General features: G+C 38.0%; 1 protein-coding gene across 5 annotated transcripts; it reads right to left on the minus strand.

The window, feature by feature from the left end:
• Nucleotides 1-542: 542 nt before the first annotated feature.
• On the minus strand, nt 543-14,156 carry Zfp62 (ZFP62 zinc finger protein). Of its 5 annotated transcripts, XM_026381631.2 has the most exons (3): nt 14,071-14,156; nt 5,001-5,054; nt 543-4,358 (listed from the first exon to the last, which is right to left on the minus strand). In XM_026381631.2, exon 3 carries the CDS (start codon nt 4,270-4,272, stop codon nt 1,582-1,584), a length of 2,691 nt encoding a protein of 896 aa, XP_026237416.2. In that variant the 5' UTR covers nt 4,273-4,358; nt 5,001-5,054; nt 14,071-14,156; the 3' UTR covers nt 543-1,581. The 5 variants fall into 5 exon arrangements, with proteins under 5 accessions (XP_026237416.2, XP_026237414.2, XP_026237417.2 ...); XM_026381629.2 differs by lacking the exon at nt 5,001-5,054; XM_026381632.2 differs by lacking the exon at nt 5,001-5,054 and having other exon boundaries at nt 14,067-14,149.
• Nucleotides 14,157-21,347: the final 7,191 nt, after the last annotated feature.

Consider the following 21,347-nt stretch of genomic DNA (forward strand, 5'->3'; position numbering starts at 1 on the left):
CTAATGAGATAGGAAACAATCTGGCTGGAGATTGTTTTCTTATAAACAGATTCTGAAGCCACAGACCAGACTTAGAATTTAGCCTCTATTGATAAGCCCCACCCACAGTCTTTTTGGGCAAGTTAGTTAACTCAGAAGAGTTTACTTTTACCATGAGTTACCTAGCTAACACTTCTACATAGCTAACAATATTTTATATTAAATTCTACCTGTTCCTAACAAACTGTTTCTGTGGGGCAATTTCTCACATGGCCTGCCTACTCCCACAAGTTATGATCTGGCCCCAAAATAAGAATCACATTGCTTACCTGTGGTCCCCTCAAAATCTATCTGTGCTTCTTCTAGTGGAGGCACCATCAGGTAAAATCTAAGTTACCAGGTTGTAGGATGAGTGTCCTGATGTTCTCTCTGGTTTAGATTTGGTATAACTTATTCCACAAAAATATAACACACAAATGGCTCTGTATATTTTTCTATCTAAAGTAAGTCACAGCCTGTTTATATTTGAGGAATTTCTTTATTGGAGTTCAATCTTACCTCACCACAATTACCTGGTCTTTATGGCAGAGCAGAATGAGCCTTGAACAAAGTATTCATAACATTTTACGACAGACAATATACACATGTAGTGCATGAAATCTTTACAACACATTCCAAAACAAATATTTGACAAGATTTAGAAACATGAATTTCCTCTCTCGATTACTAGTAGCTACTTAGTTTTTTAGCTACCACAATAAAATGCTCTCCTTCCCAACATTCCTATTCACAGGAATCCCTGAATTGATTCTTTCTGAAGGTGCAAATTCATGTTGAAGATTCACGTTCCATTAGTTATTGAAGATGGCAAAATACTCTCCATTGTAGGACCTTTTATGGTAGAATATGTGAATACCAGGTTTTCACTCATCACACAGTCATCATTTATTGAGGGGGTTCATTTGAAACTTTAATTTTCACCCATTCAACTCTTGAATTACAATAGTACATTTCACTCAATTTGCATTTTTATAATACTCTCCTACTCCTGTTAGATTTATAAGTCTATGCTTTTTACTTTACTACAAAGAAATCCAAATTTTTCTCATCCTATCCCCCAAACCATTCAATTACATTGTTAATAATCCATGATTACTAATAAATAAATTTATATTCCCTGAAGCCTATCTCTCCCTGAATTTGCCCTTTGGAGGCTCTTCTTGGATTTTTTTTTTCCCACGGACTAATACAATCTTATTGGGATGCAAAGCTATGCCTGAATTTCCTACATTTCTATTCACAAAATTTACCCAAATATGAACTTTCTAATGGTGACTTTGTGATTTCTAATTGAAATTCTTTCTTCATATACATTTTTATGTCCAGAAATGTCTGCTCACTTTGAGGATTTAAACATATCCCATTGTTTTTGATAGGTTTTATTCCCATAATGGACTATTTTACACTCCAAAAGGGCTCAACTACTTTAACACTGGAGCCTTCTTTGCTGATTATGATTGAAAATCACATAGTAATTTAGATCTTGATCATCTAAAATGGTTTCACTTATACTATGAAAATTGTAAGCCATGAATAAGGGCCTCAGAAATTCTTACATTCATAAGGTTTTTCTTCTATTTGAGTTCTTTGAGACTTAGTAAGCTCTGTCTCCCACAGAGGCATCCTCATCCTGGTCCCATCCAGAACATTCCCACCCACGTAGATTATCTTCTGGGATGTGCTATTATAACTTTCCACATTTATCACATTTAGAGATTCCTCTCCAGTATGAATTCTTTTATGCTTGGTGAGATTTGATCTGATATTAAATGCCTTCCCACACTCATTACATCGATATGGCTTCTTTCCAGTATGAATCCTTTTGTGTTGGTCAAGGACTGATCTATAATTAAAGGATTTCCCACATTCACAATTATAGGGCTGCTTCCCCTGGTGGACACTTTTATGGTTGATTAGACTTGAGTGTGAGATATATGCCTTTCCACATTGATCACATTCATAGGGTTTCTCACCTGTGTGGATCCTTCTATGCACCGTGAGGCCTGAGCTGTTCCTGAATGCCTTCCCACACCTATCACATACATAGGGTTTTTCCCCTGTGTGGATCCTCTTGTGTTGAGAAAGGAGTGAGCTGTAACTGAAAGATTTCCCACACTCGACACATTTGAAGGGTTTTTCTCCAAGATGGACTCTTTTATGGCTTAGAAGTGTTCTGCTAGAGAAAAAAGCTTTTCCGCATTCATCACATGTATAGGGGGTCTTACCAGGATGGGTACTTTTATGGTTAATAAGGCTTGAGTGTGAGATGTAGGCTTTTCCACACACATCACATTCATAGGGTTTCTCCCCAGTATGTATTCTTTTATGAACTTTAAGGCTTGAGTTGTTTCTGAAGACCTTTTCACACCTGTCACATTCATAGGGTTTCTCTCTAGTGTGGACTCTTTTGTGTTGAGAAAGGAGTGAGGTGTAGTTAAAAGATTTCTCGCATACATCACATTTATAGGGCTTCTCCCCAAGATGAATTTTTTTGTGGTTTATGAGAGTTCGGTATGTGATGAAGGCTTTCTCACACTCATCACACTTAAAGGGCTTTTCCCCAGGGTGTACACTTTTATGATTTATAAGGCTTGAAAGTGAGATGTAGGCTTTCCCACATTCTTCACATTTGTAAGGTCTCTCCCCAGTGTGGATTCGTTTATGTACTTTAAGGCCTGAATTGTTTCTGAAGGCTTTGCCACACTCATCACACCCAAAGGGCTTCTCCCTTGTATGAATCCTTTTATGCTGTTCAAGTGCAGAGCTATAGTTGAAGGATTTCTCACAATAGGTACATTTATAAGGTTTCTCCCCTAGATGAATTCCTTTGTGATTTTTAAGGCTAGAGCGTGAGATATAAGCTTTCCCACACACATCACACTTATATGGTTTTTCTCCAGTATGAAGTCGCCTGTGGACCTTGAGGCCTGAATTGTTTCTGAAAGTTTTCCCACACACATCACATACATAAGGTCTCTCTCCAGTATGAATAGTCTTATGTTGAAGAAGAAGTGAGTTATAACTAAAGGACTTGCCACACTCCTTACATTCATGAGCTTTTTTTCCTGGGTGAATGCTTTTATGAACTGCAAGGCCAGAGCTATAGCTGAATGCTTTGCCACAGACATCACACTTGTAAGGTTTCTCTCCTGTGTGGATCCTTTTATGAACTATAAGGCCTGAGCTGTTCCTGAAGGCCTTTCCACATTCATCACATTCATAAGGTTTCTCTCCAGTGTGGATGACTTTATGTTGAATAAGGAGAGAGCTATAATTAAAAGATTTCTCACACTCATCACATTTGTAGGGTTTATCTCCAAAGTGAATACTTTTATGATTTAGGAGTGTTCTGCAAGTAATGAAGGCCTTCCCACACTCATCACATTCATAAGGTTTCTCACCTGTATGGATTCTTTTGTGGACCCTCAGGCCAGAGCTATTACTGAAGGTCTTTCCACAGATGTCACATTCATAGGGCTTCTCCCCTGTGTGGATCCTTTTGTGGACTCTGAGACCAGAACTATTCCTGAAGGCCTTCCCACACTCACCACATTCATAGGGCTTCTCCCCAGTATGAATCCTTTTATGCTGATCCAAAACAGAGCTATAATTGAAGGACTTTCCACATTCATCACACTTACAGTTCTTCTCCCCAGAATGGGTACTTTTATGGTTTATAAGGCTGGAATAGGACATGTAGGCTTTCCCACATTCATCACACTTGTACGGTTTCTCCCCAGTATGGATCCGTTTATGGACTCGAAGGCTGGAGCTGCTCCGGAAAGTTCCTCCACAGTCATCACACTCATAACGTTTTTCCCCTGTGTGCATAATTTTATGTTGAACAAGGCGGGAATTATATTTGAAGGACTTCCCACACTCATCACATTTATGTGATTTCTTAAGAGCAATAGTATTCTGCTGTAGGCTGGCATGAGAGTTTCCATTAATGCTCTCAACACATTTACCTTGTTCACTGCTTTTCTGTTCTATAGGGACAGTCTGATGTGTAACATGCTTTGAGCTCAGATGTAAGCTTTTCTCAGATGCCTCATCTCGTTCTGTTTTTATATTTGTCGTGTTCTTGGTTTTGTCAATCTTCTCCCTGATGCCACTTTTGTCTTCCTTCATTCTTTTCCACTCAGGCTTTTCCAATTGATTCCCTATTTTGCTATCCCAATCATGAGTTTTATCAATAGATTCCTGCATATGATCCTTGTGAAGAACTTCCATTTTTGGCCACTTAGAGTCTGCATTTCCAACATTTTCATATTTTTCAGTTGATTCCTCATCCTCAGTGCCCGTCTTCAAATGTGACACTAAACCAAGAAAATGAAAATGATACCTGTTCACTTTGTTTAGAAAAAACTGGAAGAATAACATTAAAATTCATTCATTCACTTGATAAATATTTATTGACTGCATGCACCATAGATACCATTTTAAATACTGGAGATGTAACAGTAGTCATGACAAAATTTCTGTTAAAACCAGAGCCCTGAATTTCAGATCAAAGAGCTTTCCAATTCTTGCATAACAGTTTAGCATGACAGCAAGTTGAAATGATGCACAGAATAACAGATAACACTGATCAATTTTTGAACAATGTAACCTAGTCATGGAACAATGAACAGAAGGTAGGAAAAAATCTCTGAAGAACAGGAGACAGACAGATTATTAAGATAAAAGTTAGGTTAGTCATAATTTTTGGGGGGGGCGTGGGGAGGGTGGTACTGGGTACTTTACCACTAAGCTATATCTCCAGTCCTTTTTAAAAAAATTTTTTAAATTGTATTTTATTTTAAAACAAGGTCTTGCCTCAAATTTGCAATCCTCCTGTCTCAGTCTCCTAAATCACTGCAATTACAGGCATGTGACACTGTGCCTTGCATAACTTTTATTTTTAATTATGAAAGTTACACATAATCAGCAGAGGACAGGCAAACTAAAGAAATCAGTACCTGTGTAGAGGTATCAAGGAGGTGGTTGTGGTTGTGAAATCATGAGGATGATCACTGCAGAGATTAGAAAGAAAACAACCTGCAGCTGCCTGAAGTTGGTTTGGCCTTCCGGACTTTCCCTCCAAGGAAAACACTGGCCCTGGAAAGTGATTAGGGAAGAACTCTACATGAAAGAACATGTTCCGGCCATAAAGCTTTTATTCCTACTTATAAACAGGCTAACTATTGGGCAAATCAAAGATTAGATGCAAAACCATGAACCAATGAGCAAAGAAAATACAGTTGGCTCACCATATCTGCAGATTCTGCATCTGCAAATTCAGCCAATAATGAATTAAAACTACACAGAAAAACAAAATTTCATCCACATGGAATATGTATAGACTTTTTTCTTGCCATTATTCTAAAAAATACAGAATGAGAAAGATTTATATAACATTTACAGTGTTATAGGTATCATAAATAATCAAAGGATGACTTAAAGTACACAGGAGGATGTGTGTTGGTTATATGCAAACACTATACCAGACTTGAACATCTACAGCAGATTTTGGTGTCTCTGTGTATGTGGGGGTGTCCTGGAACCAATTCCTTTTGGTAACCAAAGAATTAATGGAATACTTCCTAAGTTCAAATACCCAGCTGTATGCCCCTGAGAAAGTTATTTAATCTCCTTATACAGCAGTTTGCTCCTGTGTAAAATGAAGGCAATGGAGTTGTTGTAAATATTAAATGATAATATGTGTAAAAGCACAGAGAATTGTGCCTGTTCTTTGGTGAGTGCTATATGTTATAATTATTTGTTGGACTATTAAAATGAAGTCGAGTTATTTCAAGTAGAGTTAGTGGATTGAGGTTTAAACCTGAGTGATAAAGCACATGACTCAGAAAAGGTAAAATTCCAAAAACAGATTCTAAGATCTTTATTCCCTTGAAGTCATACTACATATCATTTGTTCTCCATTCGTACCTACCTACTAAAATACTAAGTCCTGAGAAGAAAAGATACTATTCTAATTATTCTAAGCTAGTTACTCCTAAACCTTAGACAATGAGACATTTGCAATTAGACTTAATTAATTTTGTATTTTCTCCTCTTATCCTGAAGGCATATCAGATTCTTGGATAATTACTTTGAAATTTGGATAATCGTACTATGAAAACTCTATAAGTAAATGTTAGGAGGAAACAGGATCAATAAAAGGAAGGTAAAATATATATTTTAGAGTACATATGAATAAAGAATTACAGTCAAGCTGGGCAGTGGCACGTCTGTAATCTCTACTCAGGAGGATGAGGAGAGAAGATTGCAAATTTGAGGCCAGCCTCAGTAACACAGCAAAACCCCGTTTAAAAGAAAGAAAAAGTAAAAGAAACAGTCATGATCTAATTTATGAATAGAAAAGACTCCAAATTAAAATTTACAAAATAGGGAGGCTAGGGGTGTGGCTCAGTGGTACAGCACTTGCCTAGCATGTGTGAGGCACTGGGCTCAATTCTCAGTACTACATATAAAATAAACGAATAAAATAAAGGTCCATCAACATCTAAAAAAAATTTTTTAAATTTTACAAAACAGGAGAAGCAGTTAGGAACTCAGGAGATCATTAGGAAGACAATCATTCAGTAGACATTAAATCAAAAGGTGTTTCAGCTGAGAGAATATCACAAAATGACTATTATGTAATTATGTAATATTAAATACTAAGTAAGAATCAACTGAGGTCACTGAGGAATGGTGGCATGGCTTACTTCCCTGCTTCCTTTTATTACTTTGGATAAAGTGGTCCATGTCACTTAAAGTGTGAGGGCTACTATTTGGGCATAATTCCAGAACCATTAGCTGCAATACATCTGTGCTCAGAATGCTGTTCCCATACATATCAGGTCCCTGGTCCACTCATTTCCTTTTCAACTTTGGCCCTTCCACTTATACTCTCCAGGACAGAAAAATGTTTATGCTTCTATAGTAATAAAGCCAAATTTCTCCTTTAAAAAAATACAAAAGAAAAAACCCACAAAAAATTGTTAAGGGTAAAAAAGAACAAAAAGGCTAAGGGGGTACAAGTCATACTAGATATTAAAATATACTATAAAGCTTCTATAATTAAAATAGTGTGGTACTGGTACATAAATAGAAGAAAGTTCAGAAACTTCCCCAACTACACATAGAAATCAATGGTAAAGATGGTATCTCAAATTACTAGGTAAAATTCATCTTTTATGTTTTAACAACTACAAAGCCATCTGAAAAAAAGATATTAGATCCATTCTTCATAACATACATGGGAATAAACTCCAAATGGAACATAGCTCTAAATAAAAAAGCTATACAAAACATGGGTGAATGCCTCTATAACCTGGGTATAGAAAAAGCTTTCTATAAAGATGCAAAATAAAGACTGAATTTAACCACATAATAATAAGATTTTATGGTAATAATACTATAAGCAAAATTGAGAAATAAAAGACAAAATAGAAGAAAATATTTGCAACATAACATACATAAGGGCCAATATCCTAATATACAAAGAATTTTCAAAAAGTGAAAGAAAATAAGACTAAAATTCCTACCGAAAAATAGGCAAAAGATATGAACAGATTATTCACAAAAAGAAATACTAAACATGAAAAGATATTCAACTTCACTAATGAAAGAAACATAAGAACTATAGTAAGATACCATTTTGCACCTGTTACATTGGCAAATATTCAAAATGCAATAAAATATTCTACTGAGGTTGTGAAGAAAAAGTATTCTCATACATTGCTAGGAATACAAATAGGTACAACTCCTGTGGGTAGAAAAATCTGCCGATATCCAACAAAACTGCATACACATTTCCCCTTTAATTCCAAAACTCCAGTTCTAGGAATTTATACTAAAAGAACACTTCCAATAAAACAAAAGTATAGCACAAAGTTTTTCATTATAATATTTTGTTGTTGTTGTTGTTGTTGTTTTTAGTTTTTGGTTTATTTTGTCATTTTTTTCTTTTTCATTATAACATTTTTATGACTGCAAAATCTGGAAAACTATGTAAATGTTTGAGTATAGATGATTATGCTATGGCACATATGCAAAATGCAGTATTAAAAAATAATGAGGAATATCCTATTGACATGCAGCAATTTCCAGGATACACAGTATTATAAAGTAAAAGTGAAATAGAGTATATATGCTAAAGTTTGTGTAAGAAATAAAGGAAAGTAAAGATACCAGAAAATTGTCATTACTTAAAAGGGTGGAGTGGGAGAAGACAGCAGAAGGGACAGGGGAGAAATATACTCTATAGCATCTATATAGCTTTTACTCATGAAAGTATAATAATGTTCTGCATATTCAAAGAATGATATTAAATCCCTAATGATGAGAAAGAGGGAAACTGCAAAAACAAAAAGCAAACAGAAACAAATGAACTCATTTGTGTTTCACATGAATATCAAAACCACAGGGAGAAAACAAATACAAAGAACTAGTTCATGTAACTTAGGAACATAATATTTGACTATATACATTCAGGAAGATAGGATAGGAGTGGTTTGGTGCACAGAAGGATATCTATAAATTACCCTTAAATGATTGAAAAACAATATTGTATCTATGAAAGAGCAAGACAATAAAATGAAGTAAATGATAACTAGGGGTGAATTTGAGTAAAGGGTACCTTTTTTCTGTATTATGCTTTGTCTTGAAATTTTTCTGTATGTTTGAAATTATTTTCAAATAAAATGTCAAAAAGTAAATTTATAAAAAAAATTCTCCTCTTTGTACTACTTTTACCACTCTGTTTCCTACTACTGTCTTGATAAAGTGGTCTTTGTGTCCCATCTCCCCTCTAGCCCCATGGAATTAACCTGATTTCTTCTATTCAGACAATGCTGAATTAGCTTTTTCTAGGTCAGGTGCTTGCTCCCCAGACTGCTGTCCCTTGGATGCTGCTGGCCTCCTTGTTCCATCTTGAATCTTCTCAATTTACTCTATATACTTAGATACTAACCCCTAGACAAAACTCCTACCTCTCCTATAAGCTGTCTCTTAGATATTCATCTCTGTCCCAGATCCTTCACTTCAATTACAGACCTGATTACAATTATCTTTAATTACAGCCCAAATTATCCACCCCCGCTCCTCCCTTTGCCTAAACCAGAAGGGGGGGCTCTTATTTTCCTAATCTACTCCAAAACAGCCCATAAAACCAGCTGATTCCATTGCTTAAATAGTTCTCAAGCTCCCATCTCTGCCTCCATCTTCATTTTTGCTGCTAAGACCTTAGTTTAAACCCTTCTAAATTCTCGTCTGAGCTACTACTATAGTCTCTTTGCCTTCATTCTTATGCCTGTCCACTTCTTCTTCCAATAGCTTTTAAGAATTCTATACAATGCATATACAATGCATCACTCCCTGCTATGGTTTGCATGTCCCCGCCAAAACTCATGTTGAAATTAAATTGCCATCATTGCATCAGCATTAAGAAATGGGTCTTCCCTACCCCTCCCCTCCTTTCATTTTCTTCCTCCTTCTTTACCTCCCTCTGTCTTTCTTGGTACTGGAGATTGAACCCAGGGGCACTTTACCACTGAGTTATATCCCCAGACTTTTTATTTTGAGACAGGGTCTCCCTAAATTGCTTAGGGCCTCATGAAATCGACAAGGCTGGTCTTAAACTTGCAGTCCTCTGCCTCAGGTCTCCTGAATCCCTGGGATTATAAGCATGTGCCACCACTCCTGGTGCATCTTTTTCTTTATTATTTTGAAAAATTATTTATTTATAGCACTGGGAATGAACACAGGGTACTCTAACACTGAGTTACACCACTGGCTTTTAAATTTTGAGACAGGTGTTGCTAAACTGCTCAGGCTGACTTGGGACTTGTGAACCTCCTGTGTCAGCCTGGACCCCTTCCCAGTAGCTGAAATGATAAATGTGTGTCAAACAGTCTGGCTCTCATTTGTTGTTGTTACTTGTTTGTTTTTTGAGATGCTGTCTTGCTATGTTGCCCAGGGTAGCCTTCAACTCCTGGGCTCAAGGGATTCTCCTGCCTCAGTTTCCTGAGTAGCTGGGATTATAAAAGCACACCACAGAAGCCTGACTGAAGTGGGACTTTTAAGAGGTGATAAAGTCATGATGGCTCTGCATCTGTTATGAATGGATTAATGCTATTATCTTGGGATTGTGTTATTTATAAAAAGGCAAGCTTAAGCCTGGCACAGTGGTGAATGCTGCTCAGGAGGCTGAAGCAGGAGGATAACAAGTTGCCAGCCTGGGCAACTCTGTAAGTCCCTGACTCAAAATAAAAACAAAAAGGGGACCAGGTATATAGTTCAGTGGTAGAGTGCCCTGGGTTCAATATTCATTTTAAAAAAAAAAAAAGTGAAAGGGCAAGTTCAGCTCCATTCTGCCCCTCTCTCTTTGCTGTTCTGCCATGTTATGACTTCCACCATGAGGTCACAGCATAAAGACCTTCACCAGATGCCAGTGCCTTGATCTTATCTTGATCTTGGATGTCTTAGCCTCCAGAAGTGTGAGAAATAAATTTCTCTTCATTTTAAATTACCCAATCTGTAACATTTTGTTAGAGTAACAAAAAACAAAGTAATACATTTCCCAGGCCAGTCTTCTGCATCCAACCACTTAAAACTGATTCTTTGAACATAAAATAGACCACGCCACTCGCCACTCTCATCACCTCATTGCCACTGCAAGCACTGATTCTGAGTCTGCCCTTTCTCTGAACTTTTTAACAGATTCTTAGCTCCTTTCATGTCCTTCGGGATTATCTGGTTGGCTGCTGACTGGCCTAGTCTGCATGTAATCACAAATACTTAACTATATACCTCTCTACACTAGTCATAAGCCAGGGATCTCCTGGTTCACGTTCTGTTTAATCATCTCTGTTTGGATAGGTGCACAATGTCTATCACTTGGTGTAGTTCACTCCTCTTATTGAGTAAAATGAAAATAGATCAACATATTCACTGAAAACAGCTCAAAATTCAAATTAATCACTATCATAACTAAGAAAATGTGAAACAAAAATGCAGAACACCAAGATAGCACTGGAGTAAGTGCTGCTAAAAACTAAAGGCCTTAAAGAGAATGTAACAAAATATTAATTTATGCCTCAGCAACTTTAGCTTGACTCTTAACAACTTAGTGAGACCTTATCTCAAAATAAATAAAGGGAACTGAGGATGTAGCTCAGTGGAATAGCAAAGCACCCTTGGGTTTAGTCTCCAGTACCCTCCCCAAAGGGAAAACTCATTCTTAACTTATAGTCCATACCCACAGATTACAGGCCCAGTAGTTTCCCAACCTACTGCCTATTCAATAATATAAAGGAACCAGAGTTACTTTAGGATGGTGTGATAATGGTATTGTAGCTGTTAGAGGTCCCTATTTAAAAAAAATATGCCAACTGAAATATGCATGGGTAAAATGGCATGGCATCTAAAATTTACTTTTAAAATACTTCAACAAATTTTAAAAAAGCAAAAATGAGACAAATGTAGCAGAATCCTGAAAAGAAAGATCACTCATACTAATTGCAGTGGGAGCATGGATTAAGAGGGAAGAGAATCAAGACCTGGAGTTCTAGCAGGTTATTAAAATCAGGAAGACTAATGTGGGGCTGTCATATGTCCCCTATGTCACAAGAAAGGAATTACTCCAAAATCACAACTCTTCCACAGAGAGGGCCAGAAAGATCCGAATTTCTTAGAAGTTCTCAAAGCTGGATGGGAAACCCCTCTCTAACCAGTTTTCAACAGGGATCATGACCCTGAATATCTGGTTAAATTAGTCAAAGTCAGTCACAGAATGCTCTCCATTCTTTACAAAACTATGTATCACTTACAACCTGTGGGCATTTCTGCCAGTACCAACAAATAGTTTGTGATCTACTACCATTACCAACAAAAGTACATGCTGAGAGTAAGAACATGAACTCAATTTTTGTCTCTCAACCAGAGTCAGGAGCCACTCCTTAAGAGCCTAGACAACTCACATGAGCATAACTGTGACTCACTCTGGGGGCTGAAAATTCTTTCCTATAATAACAGACTGCAACAAGAAACAGGTACAACATATCAATCACTACTCTGAATTTCCAAGGGGCAACAATATTTCACAAAGCAATCTACTATCTCAAGTGTCATACTGGGATTCTGTCCCTTAAGTTCTTGGATTATATTTGACTTGGAGATAACTGGAGAAAGAAAAAAGAAAATGAGAGAGAATGTACCATAAAATGGTTACTAACAAAGAAGAAAGAGAACCTAGAATGAGGAAACAGACAAATGAAAGCTGGGACTAAGGAGTGAGCAAAGAAGGAAAGAAAAGTGATATGCAAAGGATAAAAGAGAAAATGGTTTGTGCTGTCTACTTATTTTTGCATTTAGTTTGTGAATATCTGAATTGTAAATGGTTAATATGACTTGTTTCTATTGCTTAAAAGCACCAGTAAGGATTAAAGGTGATTTTTTTCTAAAGGTGGAAAAAAAAAAAAAAGAAGAAGAAGAAGAAGGAACAGACTCATACCTGGTAATGGAGAATAGATTTCCAATTGGCCCAGGAAACAAGGTAAAGGAGATTTTGAAAAGCAAGTTGAGAGATTCCCTGAAGCTAAACGGGCAGGGACTGGCTTGAAGAAAGTCATGGATAGAATTAGTGTCTATTAGGTCAGTGAAAAACACGTCTCCAGAGGGAAAAACTACTTCATTTTTATATAGTTTTATTTGTTCTCTAAACACTCTACACAGTAATTACCATACTGATTTGACATTTTAACAGCCTGCCAATAACTGGCTGAGTTAACGTAAAACAAACATTCCTTAAAAACCTTAATCTAATATAATGGCATTCAGTACTATTGTTAGGGGTAACAAAAAATTGGAAATAATCCAAATTTCCCTGAATGGAACTAAAGCAAATTATGAACATTCAAAACATCTAAACAATAACCAATCCCAAACCACGGCTCTGTAAAACAAAAACTGTTTTCTAATATGCAGGGATCTGTAAAGCAGATTAAGTGGAAGAAGCAAAGGGCATCAGGATGTACTGTATCATCTTTGAAAAAAGGGAGAACTAACTACATTTATATCTGCCAGTTTTTAAATAAATTTTGGGACATACACTCAAATTAAAAGTGGTCACCAAGGAAGTGAGGGTTGATAAACAGCTAAGTAGATTGGAGGAAATCTTTTCACCAACTTTTTAAGTTTTTATTATTGAAACCATATGAATATATTATATATTCAAAAATTCATTAAAAAAAAAGTTGGGCTGGTGACCTAGTCTAAACGTCTTAGAACAACACAACCAGCCCTGGACTACTCCCAACCCACGTTTGTCTTTTATATTCCCACAACCTGGCTTCCTCCAGGCTTTCCAGCAGCCTAGAAGCCTCTGCCACCTTCTTTCTCCCTACACTAGTCACTGTTCAGATTTGAAGGCCCGTGGCAAGTCGTTCCCCAATCATACCCTTGCCGGGGGCCACAAAGCGCTTTCTGGGGGCTCCATCCACACCTGCAGCAGGAGTCTCTCAACACCACTCACTCACTCACCAAAAAGAAGGAGTAGGCAGGTCGAATCAGAACACCCCTAAGGATCCTTCTGGCGCTAGAATTTCCTCCTAAGTCCCAGGGCCAAACTTTAACTGTAACCGCGGCACCACAGGGTAGTTATTTTAAAGCGCTTATTTTCAGGATTGTCTACCCTCCCCGTCCAAGACAGCAATGAACAGTTAAGGAACACGGGGGGCGGGACACGGTCCTTCCCTGGAAGTCGGGGCAGCCCTAACACGACCCTGGCCTGCTCAGATGACAGGAGTTGGAATCCTGTCAGTTTCAGAGGCTGGCCCTACACCCTTTGGCAGGCCTGAGATTTTCTTTCCTTCCCCTTTTCTCCCCAGGAACCCGCCTCTTGAGACGTGTGTGGGGAGGGCATGCTTTCTCCCAGGTCCCCGCCCGAGACCCAGGGTGCAGCCTGGACCGGGCCAAGAAGGGAAGGGCGTGGCAGGCAAGGGCCAGGGGGGCGGGAGCGCAGGCGGCCCGGGACTCACGTACTGGCTGTGGCGGCGCCGCGGGAGCCCGGCCGCCAGCGGGACAAAAGCTCAGACGGCCCGACCGGAAAGACCTGCGCCAACCCCAGGGCACTTCCTATGACTCTCTGGGAAGCTGGAGGACTGACTCGATGGTATGCCCTCTTTTGGACACGTGACCGGGGATCCTCTTGGCCCGCTTAGGCTTGGAGAGTGGGAAGATCCTCCAACTCCTATTTATTTAGTACCGGTGTTGTGGTCCGCACGTGGGGCGTGGCCTAGAAATTACAGGCGGAGTTTCCTGTTTTGGTGGACTTTACGTTCCGGGATAGAATGGGGCGCGCGGTAGGAGGGGAGCACAAGTAATAAGCATGTAGATTGGTAGGATAAATACCTAACTTCCTACCGATGTACTGGAACACACAGTTATCGAATGAAGCCGGGAGAACGACCTGGGGAGTGGGGGGATCCAGATGGGGTCGGAGGAGAACCTGGGGCTGGGGTTCCCGTAAACTGTTTCCAGAACCTAGTGGGACACGGACCTAGCGGGCCAAGCGTGTAAATCCACTGCTTGGGTTGAGAACCCCCACCGAACCCCACTCTGGGCCTGCTGGAGTGAGGAAAGGAGCTAACCCCTGGGTTCTAGACCAGACCCCTTACTATGCTGACTTGCTGTTTTCGCACTGACCCGGCCTTTCCACACCCTGTCTTGGTGCGGACCTAAAGCCTAAAATAACTGCGAAGAATGTGTTCTTCCCATGCTATTAGTGTTGACATTTAACTTTCTTTCTTTTTTTTTTTTTTTCCATTTGACTGGATTCAGTGAGATCTAAAAACCCATGAGGATTTGATACTATCATCCACTTTTAACAGACATTTTTGTAATTGGGGATTTTTTTTTTTTAACCTTGAACTTGTGTTTTTATTTTATGCTTCTCAGGGGGACTTTTATCCTAATCTAAAACGTTTTTATTCCACATGCTTCACTGAATTTTATCCTGTTAAATATTTTCTGCTTTGGGTTTTATTGTTCATCTGATAAAAGAAAAAGCTTGAGATGACCTAAAATGTAGTTCCAGGAAAGAGGATGGAGAAGAGAAATCAGAGAAGCTATTTGGCTAACAGCTTCAGACCAAAAACAAAACACTCGCACAAAAACCCACTAAACTGCTTCACATTCTTGAGTGTATAATTGATACCACCCATTATGTGAGGAGTTCTCACATGTTGAAGTTTGAACATTGGAGAAGCATGCGAAGGCAAGCATATAAAGCAGGGTTTATTTTAAAAGGGTAATAAAAAAAATAGGGGGTAATATAGACGTTTCCCAGGAGGGAGAAGGGGGCCATAACTGGTATCCTGATATCCCAAGAAGAGAGGTGGTTTGCCCTTTTTATATGTCCTAGGCTGCCTTTGTTCTGCCTGCTTCCTCTTATCTTGCTCCATCCTGCATATGTGACTAGGTGGGATGGCCAAAAGGTGGGAAACAGGTGGGCTGAAGGGGTAAGGGCAGGATGGTGCAGCCAGGACTTATTAATTAACAACCTTGTAGCTCCCTGTAGGGAGGGGCAATTCCTGGGACAGTTTACCTCAGCAACAGGTTGGAGCAGGGACAGTTTCTTGATAAGGGTGGAGGAAGGGCTACAACTCTTGGGCTCACTCAAAATTAGCTTCCTTGATCCAACCTGACTCCATAATTAAACCCTTAACTCAAAACTTCAGGAAGCAACAAGTACTTTTCCTTGCTGGCTATCCTTCTGTCCCCAAAATGCCTGGCTTGGCCTTGTCCCTACCAGTCTTTCTATAGCTAATGTGGGGTAGAGTCCTTTCTTTCCCCAAAGCTAAAAATGCTCTTGGCTCTGTGCTGGTGGAAAATTTTCCAATTACATAGCCCTGCTATAGGTAGTTAGGGGAAATTATCCCAGTATCTGGTTGGACCTTTTTCTGGTTAGCATCTTTAGTGTCTCAATAAACCCTCTTATTTCCATAGATCCCTTGGTTCTTTAGGATTTTGGTTTAACACACCCTAGCAGACATCTCCATAATGAAATGATTACTTCACAATTTTTTTTCTTATTTTAAAGTGTTAATTATTATTAACAAAGCTGTGTAAGTATGTTGTAAAATCTTATGTTCAGTTCTTACACCAAAACTTAAATGCTTTGGAAGTATAACTTTTTAAAGTTCAAATTATACTAGGGTGAATTGTACTGATGGCTGGAATGAGCTGGGGCTCAGCATCAGTTTTATGCTTAGTTTTCTTTTGTATCTATGGAAGGTCTGAGTCAAAACAGAGTAACTCAGTGGAGTAATGTTACATTTAAATAGCAGTATAGGAATTTTGTTTGTAGCAATAATCCTTTGGTTGTATTTGGACTGCATGCCAGAATTCCACATACTCAAAAGGAAGTCTGGGCCAGTGGGAGGTTTGCTTTGTCCTTGAGCAGCAGGCAGTGGTGAACTCTAGTAGGAAGCAGATCCTTAAACCCTGTCCAGGCCAGGAAGTTTTGAATAGGAGCACAAGCAAGTTAAAGATTGGGAGGAGATTCTCCTAGAGCTGCCCTAACCAGTAATCTAGACACATGTAGCTGTTGAGCACTTGAAATGTGGCTAGTGCAACTGAGGATCTGAATTTTTAATTATATTTAATTTAAATAGTCTCATGTGACCATGTTATTGGACAGCATAGCCCTAGAAGGAGCTTTGGGCAGTTCTAAGCTTTCAGAAAAATTCAGACTGAAGGCTGCTGCTTTAAGCTGGCCTGCCAACCAAGACAGCAGCAAAGTTTAAAATATTTATGTCCAGGTTGGAGGGCTTTGCTCAATAAAAGGTAGTTTGAGAGAGAGAGAGAGAGAGAGAGAGAGAGAGATATCATTGAGAAACCTAAGAAATTGTTTCAGATGATTTTTAGATAATGTTTTTTCTCTTCATGAGTCTTGTAATACTGCAGCACTTTTTGTTTGTCCTTATGCTTATACACACACACACACACACACACACACACACACACACACACCTTTTCCAACACTGTCTCTTTGGAATATTTACAGATCATTTCAGTGTTTAGAGTTGTCCAATATGGTACTACTGTTCACATCTGACTATTGAGCACATGGTGGCTAGTCTGAACTGAGATATGTTGTGAATATAAAATTCACTCTGGATTTTCAAGCTAAGTAGGAAGAAAATGTAAAATATTAATATTTTTATGTCTGTAATATTATATTGAACTATACTCTCCTTTTCTCCTGTTGTTAATCAGTGAGATTCTTTAAAATTGTCTTAAAAAAATAAGTCTGTGTTGTAATAAATAATTCTGTGCAAAGTTTTTCCCATATTTTCCTTGGAATAGTTGACAAAAATAGAAATTCTTGGATCAAAAGAAAATAACAACAGTGGAGAATTAAAAGCACTAGTAAGCTTAGTGGGGGAAACATTGAAAACAGAGTAAAGAAACAGTAAGAGATGTTACTCAACAGCACCCCCTGCAACTGGATAAGAAAAAAATGTAGAATGTAAATATTGGAAAACAAGGGTATCACTATCCTATTTTCAGGTAATAAGCATATTAATAATTAAGCTGGTGTAATTCTGAGCTTATCAGTGAACCCTAAAAATAGACCTATGTGGTTATGGGTGTATATCTGATAAAGGTGACAAATTTGGGCAGAAAGATATAACAACTGGGAAGTTTATTTATTAAAAAAATAAAGTTAGATTGAAATATTAGCCCTTATGTTGGGATAAACTATATATATATATATATATATATATATATATATATATATATATATATATATGAAATGTAAAATGCCATACACAAGCCAGAAGTATGTGCCTGTAGTCCCAGCTACTCAGAAGGTTGAGGCAGAAGGATTGCTTGTTGCCCAGGAGAGTGAGAGCAGCCTGGACAACATGGTGAAACCCCCTCTGAAATAAATAAGTGATAAATAGAAATGTATACACGTTGACCATCACCAGTGTACAGGTGAATTCTTTGATCATATTGGAATAGAGAAGGTTGTTTTTCTTTTTTTACTATAACAAATCCAGAAACTGTAAAAGTAAAGAATAGCCAATTCAAATAAATAAAAATGAAATACTCTGTGGCAAAACCACCATAAGCAAAGTTAAAAAAACAAAAACAAAAAAAATCAAATGACTACCTAGGAAAAATATTTGCCTTTTATAGGCAAATTTCCCTGATACACAAAGGTCATCTCCAAAACTGATAAGATGAAAAACCCACTAGAAAAATAGGTTCACAGAAAAGTATATACAAATGACTCAATAAAAATTTAAATCCAAATTACACATAAATACCCTATTTCTATCAGAATGACAAGCATTCAAAAATTTGATAACACAGTGTGGTAGTCATATCACAAGGGAAAGCACTCTTCTGCCTGCTGTAGGGAGCATAGACTGACCCAGGGGACTGGACAATACAGACTAACATGCACGTATCCTTGGCATTTCTGCTCTAGAAATTCCCCCATGCTGGTGTAGTAACACTACTATAGTTTGGATTTGAAATGTCCCTGAGAGTCCCATATTTAAAGACAGCCTGCAGCACTACTGGGAGCTGATAGAGAACCCTTAGGAAGTGGGGCCTAGGAAGTTGGATCACTGGTCATATGCCCTTGAAAAGGACATTGGGACCTCAACTACTTCCTCTCTATTCTTCCTTACTTTATGGCCATGTGAGGCAAGCAGTTTTCCTTCATCACATGCTCCCATTATGGTGTACTCTGCTGCCACAGGCCCCAAACAGTAGAGTCAAGTGAACATGGACTGAGATCTCTGAAACTGTTACATAAACCTTTAAGTTGAATTATCTCAGGGATTTGTCACAGTGACAGAAAGCCAACTCACACACATGTAATTGTGAAATGGTACATGGAAAGCTTATTCACTGTAGTATTTTTAAAGTAAAGGATTGGGGAAAACCTAAAAGTCCAAAATAGGGAAATGATTAAATGATTTATTGTACATCCACTTGTATTACTTAGCCAGGGCTGCTGTAACATGTAGCACAAACTAGGTGGCTTAAAGAGAAATTTATTATCTCACAGTACATGAGGCTTGGAGTATGAAATCAGGAGTCAGACGGGTTGGTTCCTTCTGAGGGCTGTGAGAGAGAATCTTGCCTAGCTTCTGGTAGTTTGCTAAAAATCTTTGGTGTTCTTTGTGGACATATCACCCCTGTGTTTGTGTTTATGTGAGTATTTCTACCTTTTACAAAGAAAATAGTTATGTTGGATTAGGGTCACAAACTACTCCAGAATGACCTCTACTTACTAATTATGTCTGAAATGACCCTATTTACAAATAAGTTCGTGTTGTTGGGTATTTTGGGTTAGAATTTAAATATATGAATTTGAGGAAGAGCACAACAACCCTATACTACTTTTAGCAATAAAAAATAAAGAGAAGGCTCTTTATTAAATGGTAACATGGGGAGGTTCCTGGGTTGCTGAAAGGGAAGGATGGGAAGGAGAATTTTGAATGCACGTCCTTTTTATATTCCTTGCATTTCCAATCATGAGAATGAACTAGTTATTCAAAAATTAATTTAAACATAATAAAACCTAAATTGATTCAGAATGTTAAACTGTTCCTGAGAATGATTATATTTATGAGGTCCTCCAACCATAAGTAAAAAGCCTCCTGGGGATTAAGTTTGGCAGGTTTATTTTTTTCTCTAAATGAGTAGGCCAAGCATGTAGTTTCATTTGCTGTTTGGTAATCCTCAGTGATCTCCTCTAGGGACTGCCTGTCCTGATCTGAGATCAAGTATTTTCTTGATGTCTTTTGTGGAGTTTTTCATCACTGTGAGAGCATATTATATAATTAAAGAAGTTCACCTTTTGAATGTTGCTGTCCTCTTTATTGCATGCTCTTTGGTGTGGACAGTGGATTTCTTTCACATAAAAATCTGTGTGGCAGGTGGCACTGTTGAGCTTTGAGCTGGAAAGGAGAGAGGATGAACCTGGAAAAACTTGAGTCATCCACACTGTTAAGGGATAAATCACAGTCCCTGGGGGAAAAAAAAAATCTAGAAGGAACAGGCAGCCCTTCTGCCAACCTCATTTCTGATCTCTATGCAAAGGAGATTAATTTTTTCCCAGAATTCTTGATTGGAAATTTCATCTAAAATGATAATTAGCAATGGCAAGACCTTTTGGGGGACTTATTTTGTGCCAAGTACTATTATTAAGTGCTTTATATATTTTGATATATTGAATCTTCTGCACAACTTTATGATGAAAGCACCATATATATCCCCATTCCTACAGATGGAGAAACAGAAAGTAAGTAAATTGTCCAAGGACACACAATTGGGCAGTTTTGAAGCTGGCATATTTGACATCTGTGTGTGTGTGTGTGTGTGTGTGTGCGCGCGCACGCGCGTGCGTGCGCGCATATGTATGTGTGTATTTCTTTTTTTTTGATCTTTGGTATTTTTGAGATGCTCTGTTTTTAGCACCTGCATATCAAACCTCAGCTGCTCGTTCTCTTCCTGGAGATAATATAGTTATAACTTGGAGACCACAGAGCACCAAGCAGATGGTTGTTGTGTTGGCACACAAGCAGTAAGAATTTTTTTAAAATTTAAATTTATGTAACTGATACATAAAAACGTAAAAATTGCACATATTTATGGGATACTATGTGATGTTTTGATTCATGGACACACTATATAATATTCAAATCAGCATAAATATATTTATATCCTAAAACATTTATCATTTCTTTTATGGTAAAAACATTTAGCATACTTTCTTCTAGCTTTTTGAAGTATACTTATTGTTATCTGTAGTTGCCCTGTAGTGTAATAGCACACTTGATTCTACCTAATTAACTTCTTGATTCTATCTAATTATAACTTAGTACCTACTGATCAACCTTTCCCCATCTCTCCTCCCTTCTATTCTTCCTAGTCTGTGGTAACCACCATTTCTACTCTCAAATTTTCTGAGATCAACTTTTTTAGATCCACCAATGAGGGAGATTATACAGTACTTTCCTTTGTGTGCCTGCCTTATTTCACTCAATGATGATTTCTGGTTCTGTCCATGTTGCCAGAAATGACAGGATTTTATCCTATTTATGGCTGAAAAACATTCCATTGTGTACACACACACACACACATATACACATACACAACACCACATTTTCTTTATACATTTATTAGTTTTGGGACACTTAGAGATTCAATGTCTCTTGCAAATACAGCTGCAATAAACAAGGGAGTACAGATGGCTCATCAACATACTGATTTCATTTCCTTTGCATATG

This window comes from Urocitellus parryii, chromosome 1, assembly GCF_045843805.1.
Source record: "Urocitellus parryii isolate mUroPar1 chromosome 1, mUroPar1.hap1, whole genome shotgun sequence".
Taxonomy (NCBI): domain Eukaryota; kingdom Metazoa; phylum Chordata; class Mammalia; order Rodentia; family Sciuridae; genus Urocitellus; species Urocitellus parryii.